The sequence below is a fragment of the Cicer arietinum genome, chromosome 5, assembly GCF_000331145.2.
Source record: "Cicer arietinum cultivar CDC Frontier isolate Library 1 chromosome 5, Cicar.CDCFrontier_v2.0, whole genome shotgun sequence".
Lineage (NCBI taxonomy): Eukaryota > Viridiplantae > Streptophyta > Magnoliopsida > Fabales > Fabaceae > Cicer > Cicer arietinum.
The window spans coordinates 66,939,154-66,951,219 of NC_021164.2; the positions used below are offsets into that span (position 1 = coordinate 66,939,154).

General features: G+C 27.9%; 2 protein-coding genes across 5 annotated transcripts in view; both read left to right on the top strand.

The window, feature by feature from the left end:
* Positions 1 to 581, top strand: part of LOC101514806 (BTB/POZ domain-containing protein At1g21780) — a 2,472-nt gene extending 1,891 nt beyond the window's left edge. Inside the window, exon 5 of the mRNA XM_004502438.4 lies at positions 1 to 581. Within this exon, the coding sequence (XP_004502495.1) occupies positions 1 to 341 (341 nt within the window). The 3' untranslated portion in view covers positions 342 to 581.
* A 3,422-nt stretch (positions 582 to 4,003) lies between these two features.
* The window catches only part of LOC101515127 (beta-galactosidase 16-like), an 8,480-nt gene continuing 417 nt past the window's right edge, over positions 4,004 to 12,066 (top strand). The window contains exons 1-19 of one of the 4 annotated variants that reach the window (XM_073368906.1): positions 4,004 to 4,356; positions 5,851 to 5,883; positions 7,618 to 7,713; positions 7,822 to 7,934; positions 8,022 to 8,088; positions 8,180 to 8,272; positions 8,365 to 8,508; positions 8,644 to 8,738; positions 8,836 to 8,941; positions 9,077 to 9,161; positions 9,247 to 9,365; positions 9,561 to 9,719; positions 9,819 to 10,000; positions 10,108 to 10,199; positions 10,391 to 10,500; positions 10,868 to 10,960; positions 11,123 to 11,227; positions 11,474 to 11,619; positions 11,868 to 12,065. In XM_073368906.1, coding sequence (XP_073225007.1) covers positions 4,174 to 4,356; positions 5,851 to 5,883; positions 7,618 to 7,713; positions 7,822 to 7,934; positions 8,022 to 8,088; positions 8,180 to 8,272; positions 8,365 to 8,508; positions 8,644 to 8,738; positions 8,836 to 8,941; positions 9,077 to 9,161; positions 9,247 to 9,365; positions 9,561 to 9,719; positions 9,819 to 10,000; positions 10,108 to 10,199; positions 10,391 to 10,500; positions 10,868 to 10,960; positions 11,123 to 11,227; positions 11,474 to 11,619; positions 11,868 to 11,994 — 2,148 coding nt within the window. In that variant the 5' untranslated portion in view covers positions 4,004 to 4,173 and the 3' untranslated portion in view covers positions 11,995 to 12,065. Of the gene's footprint in view, positions 4,357 to 4,449; positions 4,545 to 5,850; positions 5,884 to 6,295; positions 6,467 to 7,617; positions 7,714 to 7,821; positions 7,935 to 8,021; positions 8,089 to 8,179; positions 8,273 to 8,364; positions 8,509 to 8,643; positions 8,739 to 8,835; positions 8,942 to 9,076; positions 9,162 to 9,246; positions 9,366 to 9,560; positions 9,720 to 9,818; positions 10,001 to 10,107; positions 10,200 to 10,390; positions 10,501 to 10,867; positions 10,961 to 11,122; positions 11,228 to 11,473; positions 11,620 to 11,867; position 12,066 lie in introns of those variants that run through there. The other 3 variants (XM_073368908.1, XM_073368907.1, XM_073368909.1) reach the window with 3 other exon arrangements.

A 12,066-nucleotide genomic window follows, 5' to 3' on the forward strand; every position in this document is an offset into this window, starting at 1 on the left:
TTCTACGTTACTTGTATGGATCAATTAAACAAGAAGATTTCCGGAAACACTGTCTCGCATTGCTTGGAGCAGCTAACAAGTACGATATTGGTGGTCTGAAAGATTTATGTGAGGAAAGCCTTTTGGAAGATATTAACTCAGACAATGTTCTTGAAATGTTGAATGAGGCTTGGCTTTATCACTTACACAAGTTAAAGAAAGGATGTTTAACATTCTTATTTGAATTTGGTAAAATATATGATATTAGAGATGATGAAATAAATAACCTTTTCAAGCATGCTGATAGGGAGCTAGTGATGGAGATGTTTCAGGAGGTGCTTACAATTTCGAACCCAGTATAAGTTAGTTAATTATATGGAAAAAAAATTGGGCTTTTGGATCATGTAAATGGTATATCAAATATGTTAATGTGTAGATTTGCGTTTACTTGGTTTTTACTTTCCTTTGCCTTAAAAACAAACCGGTTGTGGTTAAAATGGCCAATGAAGAAGTATATAATTTACAGTTAAAATGGCTAAATTGTATTATATATATCAACTATATATTTTAAATTTTTCTTTAATTGTAAGGAATTTTCCTAAGTAAGTGATCTCAAATTTTTAGGAAGCTAGCTTCTATTTTGAGGCAAGCTATTTGTTGGCGGATCCACAAGAACCCTTCTTAAGGTACGTACCAGTATTTTAAAAGTGGGAAAAGCTAACATCTACCCCAAGGATATAGGTTAATGATTCAGATATACAGATTTTGTTTTAAACTTTGTGTTTTCAAACTTTTTGAAAATTTAAACACTGTTTTTCAATAACTACAAAATCTACTTTTGGCATATTTAACATGAGCCATTTAAAAGTTGGGCTGAATTGTCTAGTTCAATAAGTTGAATGGCTTGGTTTCATTTTGTTTGAACAATAATAGCCTAATTGAATTGAATCAAGTTAAAAGATTTGATTTTTTTATTTTTTTTTATTTCACATAGATTTCTTATATTAAAAACAATTGTATTTAAAATTTGTCGAACATTAAATGTGGAAATCTTTTTCTGTAGGAATTTGAACTTGTGTCTACGAAATTGTAGGAATCTAGCCCCTTTAGTTAGATCCAACTCCCATTGATAAATTGTTGAATTTAACTTCTTTATTTTACTAAAATAGTTTAGATGGATTCATTCAAATGGGTAGAATATATCAATACAATACAAACTCAAAGTTACTAAAAGCTAAAAAGATAAATCTGGGAAACAAACTCACTTCAAATACATCAAATACATGTGTCTCCATATCTATAATGTTGACAAAGTCAAAATTATTAATTATAATTTATAAATAGATCAAAACTACTGAATCAAATGAACACTTGCAACTAAATAGAAAAACAAAAAAATGTTATACTAAAACGGAAATAAAACGTCGCACTCAAACGTCGAAATCACAAGAAAAATACTAAATAAAAATTAAAAGTGTGAGAAAACCACTTATTTAGATAAAACGAGGAAAACAAATTATTTAAAAAGGTGATTTTAGACTAAAAAATTATCTTAAAACACTCCTGTAATAGATAAAAAAGAAGAGACAAACTATAAATGTTAGGTCTATTTTTAATTTTTAATACATTAAACTTTGTATTCAATTAGTAGTCATCCAATGCAAGTGTGTAGTTGAACATTTTAATCAATTAAACCATGAAGTAGATGGATTTGGATTTCTTGCAATTGCACGACGTTGTAATAGATTTGAATTGTCCGATTTTATATTGCTGGTCGAGATATATTGATTTTTTAACTGGTTAATTTTAACCGCTCAATTTTTTAATTAAATGATGTGATATGAAACTACATGAAAATTAATGATTTATAACTGAGCAGTTTAGGTCCGAATTAGATATCGTATTAGTTAATCTACACAATTAGTCTCTAAAAAAGTTGCAAGCATAACAAAAGAAAAACAAGAGATGAGTTAATTAACAACTAACATATTGAAAAGCTACAAAATAAAGTTGTCATTTTCGTAAAGCGTGGTGGGAAACAATTAAGATGGACATGTCGTAAATTATTGAAGGATATATGATATAAAGTCTGCTTGTACACGTTATTCAGTTGCTACGGTTTTGATCCTTATCTCCTTCTTTACTTTGATTATTATTCAGCAACTTTTATTACATCTTGCATCTATTTACTATTGAACCGTTATTATTACGATGACATTTTATCTTAAGCTCAATGCCATTTTTTCTTACACAATGATGCAATAAAAATATAATAAAGAAGTGTATTTTAAAATGGTTACTAATAAAATATAGCTTCACTAAAAAGAAAAATAATGTAGTAGATTAGTAGTAATACCTAACCCGTTACCAATTACCAAAAAAAGGTTACGTATCCAAATACACCATCTAGTTTCGGACACTTTTTATTACTCCTAAAGCTAAGGTACAACCAACTAATTCCTAAATGAATATTCAATTGATTACTATCATTTTAGGTGTCAATCTAGTTGAGCATTGCCTAAAAAAATTGAGCATTGTGGCTACGAAAACAGCTGTTGAATTAAGCTATTTTTTTTTTGTTTGTGTGGGATTTATTATTTGCATCGTATACATCAATTTTTTTATTTTATAAATTTATATAAAATAAGTGATAATATCATAATTTATTAGACCAAAAAACATATTTAAGTTAAAACTCTTTTTTAGAGTAAAGTATGAAGTGCAAAAATATATCCAACATTTTAGTTAGGTGAACGCTCTAGACAACAACAGTTATTTATAACAAATCACAAATTTATTCAAATAAAAATTAATATTTAAATTAAAATTAGAAAGGGAAAAATTACAACATCTACATCAAATAATTTAATTATAAGTCGCACTTATCTATTTACAACATTTATGCAATTATTGAATATAAATATATTTGTAAGTTTTATGATTAATTGTATATATAAAACACTTCATTGTTAAAGGGTGAGTGTCTTGGACAAACTAAACAAATAATATTCTTATAATTATTTAAATATGTTTGTGCATTTTTAATTAAAAAACCATTGATAATTTTTTCATATCATTAAAGTTTTATTAAAAAAAGATAGAAATAGAAAAACATAATTATTTTAAATATCTTTTGTGATATAGTAAATGATAATAAAATTTCAATAATTAATTTTTAAAAAAAACCATTGTTGATCCAATTGTAATAAGAATTAATAGTATTATTATATAGAATATGCACACATTGATGAAACAATTAAATTTATTATAAAAACTTGACATTATATAGCTTTAATTGATTCAACTGTTAAAATTTCTCTCATGACTTTTAACTCTTGTAAAATTTCACCATTACTATAAAAAGAATTATCACGTCTTGGATAAATTTTAAGATGTTTTAAAGCAATGGTCTAAGTCTTTCGATACCAAACAAAAAATTAAACTTATTTTCATATACATTGAAATATAATTTGATATTCAAATGCATGTATAAAACTTTTTTACAATCACAAGTAAACCCAAGCAAAATTATCACCTTAAATGATTTAGATTAAAAAAATGGATTAGTGAATATGAACTATTAAAAACAATTATTTAGTATACATAGTAATGATTAGTTTATGAGAAAATACATTTAAAACAAATCTACCTGTTCTTTAACTAAATTTAGTTACATATATGCTAAAACCTGCCTTTTTTGGTGAAATTATGCACATGGTTCCATTAAATTTTTGTAATTGATTATTTCTCCTTATAAATTTTTATATATTAAATTTAACCTATTCATTATGGAAATTAAAAATTAATATACTTCTCAAATTAAATAGTCAATAACGAATTTTTAAAATAGTAAAACTATTTCTTAAATGTAATTAATATCTTTTCGTTACCGAAAAATCAACAAATCATTGCATTACCCTTAATGTTAATTTGTTTATTTATTATTATATTTTAAAATAATAGTTGCGGGTTATATGTACAAATCATAGCTAGCCCACGATACCGCAAATTCAATATAAAATCACGACACACAAATGCTGCAATCGCAATAGCGAGTAATTTCATTTATCGCCCTCTTCATTATTTAATATTTATTATTATATAGTCTTGTGTCGAGAGAAGCTATAGCAATAGCATTACCAATACTTGAAGAAGAAAAACAACATTTCTTTTACTTGTTTGTGGAATATAATTATGGAGAAGTGGTGGTTGCGGTGTTGTTCTTTATTACTATTATTACTCGTAGTAATTTTTACGGCGTCTTTTGGCACCGTCCACGGTGGCAATGTCACCTACGACAAAACATCATTAGTTATTAACGGCGAACATAAAATCCTCTTCTCCGGTTCAATTCACTATCCTCGTAGCACTCCTCAGGTAACGATATGCCTTAAGTTTTATATATATCTTGTGTTTTTCTTGTACTAAAGTTTGTATGCTATGTCTTATTGTACTATTTTTGTTGTTAAGAACAAACATAAAAGTTGGAAACATTTAAAAGCAATAGAAAGATAGAGACGTGGGAGGGATCGAGGGAATCATCTTGTTCTCATTGTCCTTGTCAGGTAAAAAATGTTAAACGTGTAGTTGTGTAGTTTTAAATTGCAATCACGGTTATAGTGTTGATAATATAATTTAAAGACTTCTAAAATTAAAATTGTTATACTATAGACGTAATTATAGTTGCAAATTATAATTTATAATCATTAAATGTATACTTTATCTCCAAAAAAATTATATTTAGAAAATTATTTATCATATTTATGCTTTGTTTGATTTAGAAAAGAAATTGAAAGGAAAGAAAGATGAAAGAAAAGAAAGAAGAAAAAGAATAGTATAAAATAAAATGATTTTTTAAGTGTTTGAGTTGGGTAAAAAGTAAAAGTATAATAAAAAAGAAAAAGCATTTTTTTCTCTTGTTTGGTTTGTTAAAAACAGAGCGGAAAGAAAAGATTTATTGCTAAAATGACAAAACTATTCTAAAGTAATTATTAGATGCAGCAAAAAGATGAGGATCTTGTGGTAAGAGAGATTATTTTGTTAATAGAGTTTTGTTGGTCTCATTTAAAAAAAAAATTCTTTCTCTTACCTTTTCGAGGGGATCTAAAATAAGATGTTTTTTCCTTGCCAGCTTAATTATTCCACTCACCTGCATCCAAACAACTTTAATTTGAGCAATTTTATTAAAATAATAAGATTTATTGTTTAAATTATTTAATAATTAATAAATTGAACTACTATTTTAAGTTTTAGTTTTATTAACAAAAATTAAAATTGTTAAATTGATAAAAGAAAATTGAATAATTAAAAGAATGACATTTTAGAAACATTGTGATCACCATTAAATAAAAGAAAAGAAGTTTGTGATATTTATTTATATTTTACATTTATTAATTTTATTTATATTTAATTTGAGATGTAGTAACAAAAACCGCGCGCGTGACTAGCTTTGACAGAGTTATTAATTAATTATAATTTGAAGCTTAAAATTAAGGTGCAGACTGACAGGACAAGCTGTGTTTCTTTACAATAATAATAATAAATTACGCAGGATGGGGTTCTAAATTCTAATGTTATTTTATGTACTAGTATAATTTTGGTAATCAACTACTAGTACTTTGTCCTTATTTTGAATCACATGATGCCATATGCCATTATTGGAATAGCTACACTAATTCAAAACACCCTTCATTACAAGCCAGCCATCTTTTGTATGCACTTAATTGTCATTGTCACGTGTATGTTTCACATGGTGAGGCCCTTTACAAAGACTTTTTAATTATATTTTGTTTTGACCATTATTATTTTAATTAAACTAGTATTAACGGGATCTCCTTTCTCTCCATTAATTGTCACGTATATATATTTTAGGTAATTGTCACTTATGCAAAATTGACTTCTAAGGTAACACTTGTCCATTATATCATTTTAAACTTTATATTAAATCTATCATTACAAAACTCCTTTTTAAATTAATAATTATTTCTCTTTATATATTATTATAAAATTCTATTTTTTATCTATATAAAATTTAAATTTTTCCTATATTTTATTTTTGAAGTGAATTTTGTGGGTAAAGTATATATATATATATATATATTTCTTTTTTTTTTTTTTTTATAAAAATTCTTAATTGTTTTTCTTTCTTTGTTAGTAGGAGGTCGTTCCTTGGGAAAACAACCACCTAAAAAACAAAATTTTGAAACTCAATAGAAGGTCTTTTCTTAGAAAAGTAACCTCTAACTGAGTAAATTTTTTTTTGGTTATATTTTAATAATTATTATACTTATAATTAAAAATTATTAAAATTAAAATAATTAAATAAAAATGATTAAATTATATTATACTTTTTTTTTAAAAAAAATTAAATAGTAATACAAATTAAATAATAATTAAATGAAAAGAAACAACCATGATACACAATCTCAACACCGAAAAATTGTGAAAGACAATCAGGAATCGCGAAGATGAAACCAAAAGCTTACAGGTTTGATGGAACCTCTTGATACTATGTCATGAATTAGGGTTTGATGCCATTTTGCTTTGATATTTTTCCATATAAATAATCGTTACAACATTTATATCTCATAATTATAAATTAATGAGATCAAATCAAAATCTGATTTGTCTAACTTATTTTTGAAAATCAGACAAATATAATTATAAATTAATATTATTTTATGATTCACATTGTTGCCTAAACACAGTATACATTATTTTAAAGAGTATAATATAGAGAGGGTGCTTTTACACTCATGATCCTATATGATATGCCTAGTTGTTGATTTGTTGTACAAACTTTCATGCCAAAATGCTAAAAACAAAAGTTTTTTCCATGCCAACATTTCTTTCTCATTATTCTGGTTTTTTTTTTTATCGTTAATTTAATGTAGGTTAAATATCACCTGTGGTCCCTTAACTTAATTTTAATTAACGTTTTAGTCCTTTATTTTTTTTTCCTCGATTTAGTCATTTATTCCTAACACTATCAAATAAAGTATGAAAATATGAGTTTATTTGAAGATTTGCATTACAAATTTGATGAAATTTGTATTATATTGAATAATATAATTAATTTTATGAGTTTTGTTTGAATTTTTTTTTTTTGATTTTTTGTATAAAAAGGATAACATTGTTGAAATTTTAAAACATAAAATATCAAATTGTCACTTAAAATTAAAATAAAGGACCAAGTTGGGAAAAAAATATATAAATGACTAAAATATTACTTAAAATTAAGTTAAGGGACATTTAGCCTTTAATGTATTTCGTTTCATTTTCATGTTATTAATATAAATTTCTTTTCATTTAATTGTTATTATTATTTAATTTTTATTATCATTTAATTTATTCTTTTCGAAATTTATAATATAATATAATCATTTTTATTTAATCATTTTAATTATAATAATTTTTAATTATAAGTATAATAGTTATTTATTATAATAATAATAATAATTAAAATATAAAATTTATTAATATATTTTATTTTATTTTATTATTAGTATTTTTATTTTATTTTTTAAATAGTTAAATTAATAACTCTAATAATAAATAAATATTAAAATATAAGAGCAACACAAAGAAAACCTCCTCACCTTTAATTTATGAATTGCATTTTGTTAATAAATTTAACAGATGTGGCCTAATTTAATTGCCAAAGCCAAGGAAGGAGGCTTAGATGTCATACAAACTTATGTGTTTTGGAATCTTCACGAACCTCAACTTGGTCAGGTAATTAACCTCATTTGTCCATATATATAATTCTTCTTACTTTTTTGTCATATATTTTCTTACTTAGAAACAAAATGCATGGCTGTGATTTTTGACTTGCTTTTACAGTATGAGTTTAGTGGAAGGTTTGATTTAGTGGGATTCATTAAGGAAATTCAAGCACAAGGTTTATATGTGACACTTCGAATTGGACCTTACATTGAGAGTGAATTCACTTATGGGTAATAAAACATAATCTATTCATAAATATAAATGTTCCCATTATTACTAACTTTTACAAGAACTTGACTCCCAATTTTTTGGTGTAGGGGTCTACCATTATGGTTACATGATATTCCGGGAATTGTATTTAGATCTAACAATGATCAATTCAAGGTACCAACTTTTGTTTTTCTTCCATCCATTCAAATTTTTATGACTTAGTAGTAATGGATTATTCATTAATTGACCTTTTCTTAAATGTCAGTATCACATGCAAAGATTCACTACCAAAATAGTCAACATGATGAAATCAGCCAATCTTTATGCTTCACAAGGAGGGCCTATCATACTATCCCAGGTTTAAACATCAAGGAAACAACATAGAATTGCCAATTATATATTTGGAATAGTTTTATGTTGATACTTACAAATGGCTTGTGGTTCATATAGATTGAGAATGAATATGGTAACATAGGAAGGGCGTTTCAAGAGAACGGAGTGACCTATATGCACTGGGCTGCTCAAATGGCCGTGGGACTCCAAACGGGTGTGCCTTGGGTAATGTGCAAACAAGACGATGCTCCGGATCCAGTGGTCAGTCTCTAATTTACCTTATTTTTCACAGACTTATCATATTCCATCTATTTTACATCGTTATTAAGTCATTTAAAATTTTTACGCATAAATTAAGAAAAGTAATAGTAAATAATTGATGCATATAATTTGCAGATCAACACATGCAATGGCATGGAATGTGGAACAAGATTTAAGGGGCCGAACTCGCCTAACAAACCTTCACTATGGACAGAGAATTGGACTAGTTTGTATGTTCCTGTACAATTTTTCTTGAAGTGTGAATTTCATTTAGCAAAGTGTTTTACTGAACTAATGCTATTTATTTGACATTTAAATAATTTGAAGTTATCAAGCCTTTGGTGGAGTACCATACCTGAGGTCAGCTAAAGACATTGCATATAATGTTGCCTTGTTCATTGCAAAGAAAGGAAGCTATGTTAATTACTACATGGTATCATCATTGTCTATAATTGTTCATCTTTTTTCTGTCTCTTTTATTTTTCTTGAGCATGTAAGTAGGTTTATTTCAACTTAGCTGGATTTGAATATATTTGTCTGGGTAACTCATTTGATGGATTTGATACAGTACCATGGAGGAACCAATTTTGATAGAATGGCCTCTGCTTTCATAACAACAGCTTATTATGATGAAGCTCCACTAGATGAATATGGTATGGTTCATTCCTTTTTTCCATCTCAATGAAATTGCAAATATTGAACCATTATATATGTGATTGACTATGCTAAGGTAACCAGGTTTGGTTAGGCAACCAAAATGGGGACATCTTAAGGAGCTACATGCTGCAATCAAGTCATGTTCACAAGCTCTACTTTATGGAACTCAAACCACATTCAGCTTAGGCTCACAACAACAAGTAATTAAGAATCAACATTCCAAATTTGGACCAAATACATTTATCTTTTTGTTTATATTTAAGTTCAGAGTAGTACTACTTAAATAAAGGGAAACAAAAAAATCTATAATAAATGCTCATCAAGGAATTCATAAAGTGCTCTATAAAAGCTTAAGCTTCTAATCAGGTAATCATTTTCTTACCTCTTTTCTTCAGGCTTATGTTTTCAGAAGCTCCACAGAATGTGCTGCCTTCTTGGAAAATAGTAGAAATGGGGATGTCACAGTCCAATTTCAAAATATTCCTTATCAATTGCCCTCGAAATCGATCAGTATTCTACCAGACTGCAAGAATGTAGCCTTCAACACTGCCAAGGTAAAATCGAATGTTCAATTTTGACCTTTTGTGCATCAATGAGTGGCACAAATATAATGTAGTTAGAGATAAGTGTTTCATATTTTTATGTTCTTGTAGGTGAATGTACAGAATAATGCCAGAGCAATGAAAACACAATTACAGTTCAATTCAGCTGAAAATTGGAAAGTGTATACAGAAGCCATCCCTAATTTTGACGATACCTCATTAAGAGCAAACACATTATTAGATCAAATCGGCACAGCAAAAGATACATCTGATTATATGTGGTACACTTTCAGGTAAAATAGCATCACAACTTCTTAATGCCAGCTGCACTTGAGAATGTTTGTGGTCCCTTGAAGACTTTATTCCTACTAAAATGCATGTTGAAATCTTGATGGTGCAGATTTAATGGAAACTCTCCTAATGCTCAATCTGTTCTTAGTATATACAGCCAAGGACATGTTTTGCATTCTTTCATCAATGGAGTTTTAATAGGCAAGCTCTAAATCTAATTACTGAATATCAAGTTTTTTAGGATAGGAGGAAAATATCTTTGGATAAAAGAAACAATATCAATATAACACATTTTCTCTCATCTTCAATACATTCTACATCACTTGTTCACTTTATATTTCAAAGTACAATTAGAGATGTTAATATTTGGGCTCTATGCATGCTTTTAACAGGTTCAGCACATGGAAGTCATAACAATATGTATGTTGCGATGGAGAACAATGTCAATCTGATAAATGGGATGAACAACATCTCCATACTTAGTGCAACAGTTGGATTGCCGGTAATTGTCTCAACCGTTAAATCTTCTTTTTCACTCATTATCAACAAGCCAAGAAAACCACTACAAAATTACAAAAATTAATTACATATTGAACCAATATTCTTAGTATTTGTCAATTATAAAGATGAAGTACCAGGTAATATGCATGCTTATTCCATTTGAGATGTTTGTTCTGCCGATATTTGAGATAACAAGACTGTGGACTTATAATGAAGTATCCTTTGCTACTGAACAAATATCTGTGTAGCATGCCATTGCAGAATCATTCAAAGCTTGTTTTAAGTTATACAAATAGATATTAGATAATATATGCTAGCCAAAATAAGATTATGAATTACATGAAATGTTTATTAATTTTTACATGAAGAACTCGGGAGCATATCTAGAAAGGAGAGTTGCTGGTTTGCGTCAAGTGAAAGTTCAAGGAAGAGATTTCACTAGTTACTCGTGGGGATATCAGGTGATTATCTCTGCATAATGAGATATTGATTTAGTAGACTGCAGTTTAATGAGATCACAATTATCAATCATATCATGTATCTTTAATCATTGACCATCTTGATATACTATTCACAATGTAGCTCTCAGAACATAATTAACAATGTTTTTTCTACAACTTTAGGTTGGATTGTTAGGAGAAACAATGCAAATCTATACAGCCACTGGATCAAGTAAAGTTCAGTGGCAAAGTTTTCAAAGCTCTACTAAACCACTGACATGGTATCAGGTAAATTTATTATCATTAAATTTTGTTGTTCCATTAATTTTCCTCAACAATGCATGGGTAATTTTGGAGGGAATCCAATCCAATATCTTAAAGACCTTAGCTGTTCGTTCCTCCTACTACTTTATGCTAGATTCTATCTCAACCCTTTCAAAGGATTGGGAAGTCTGAGGATTTGTGAATTATGTTAACAACACACTCTCTAAGGTGCACTAATATTTTATTTACCTGTTGTCTGTTGAATCACAGACCACATTTGATGAACCAGCAGGCAATGACCCTGTAGTGCTTAACCTTGGTTCTATGGGAAAGGGACTCACTTGGGTTAATGGCCAAGGTATTGGCAGATATTGGATATCTTTCCACACACAAAAAGGGACTCCTTCACAACAATGGTATGTTTCTAAGCCACAAAGAGTAAAGTATTTATGCCAAAAGTAAAAGAAGTTTTTTTTACTAAACGTGTACCCATTTAGGTATTCCAAATGATGATTTTTGTAACAGATATTTGTAAAACATCTGGCATTTGAATAATTTCCTATTTTCCTTAAAGCTCGTAAATTCAGATTTTACACTAGTATATAACTATAACATATAATTACGCCAAACATTTATTTACTTGCAACTGATTATTTTTATTCAGGTATCACATACCTCGTTCCCTCCTAAAATCTACCGGCAACCTACTGGTTATACTAGAAGAAGAAACTGGGAACCCCTTAGGAATCACTCTAGACACAGTATACATCGCAGAAGATCAAGCATCATGAGTAAAAAGAGTGCTTTGTCTTCAATCATACTTTAGCGAAATTAAACCGATATTGTGAGGAATTTTCAATGTA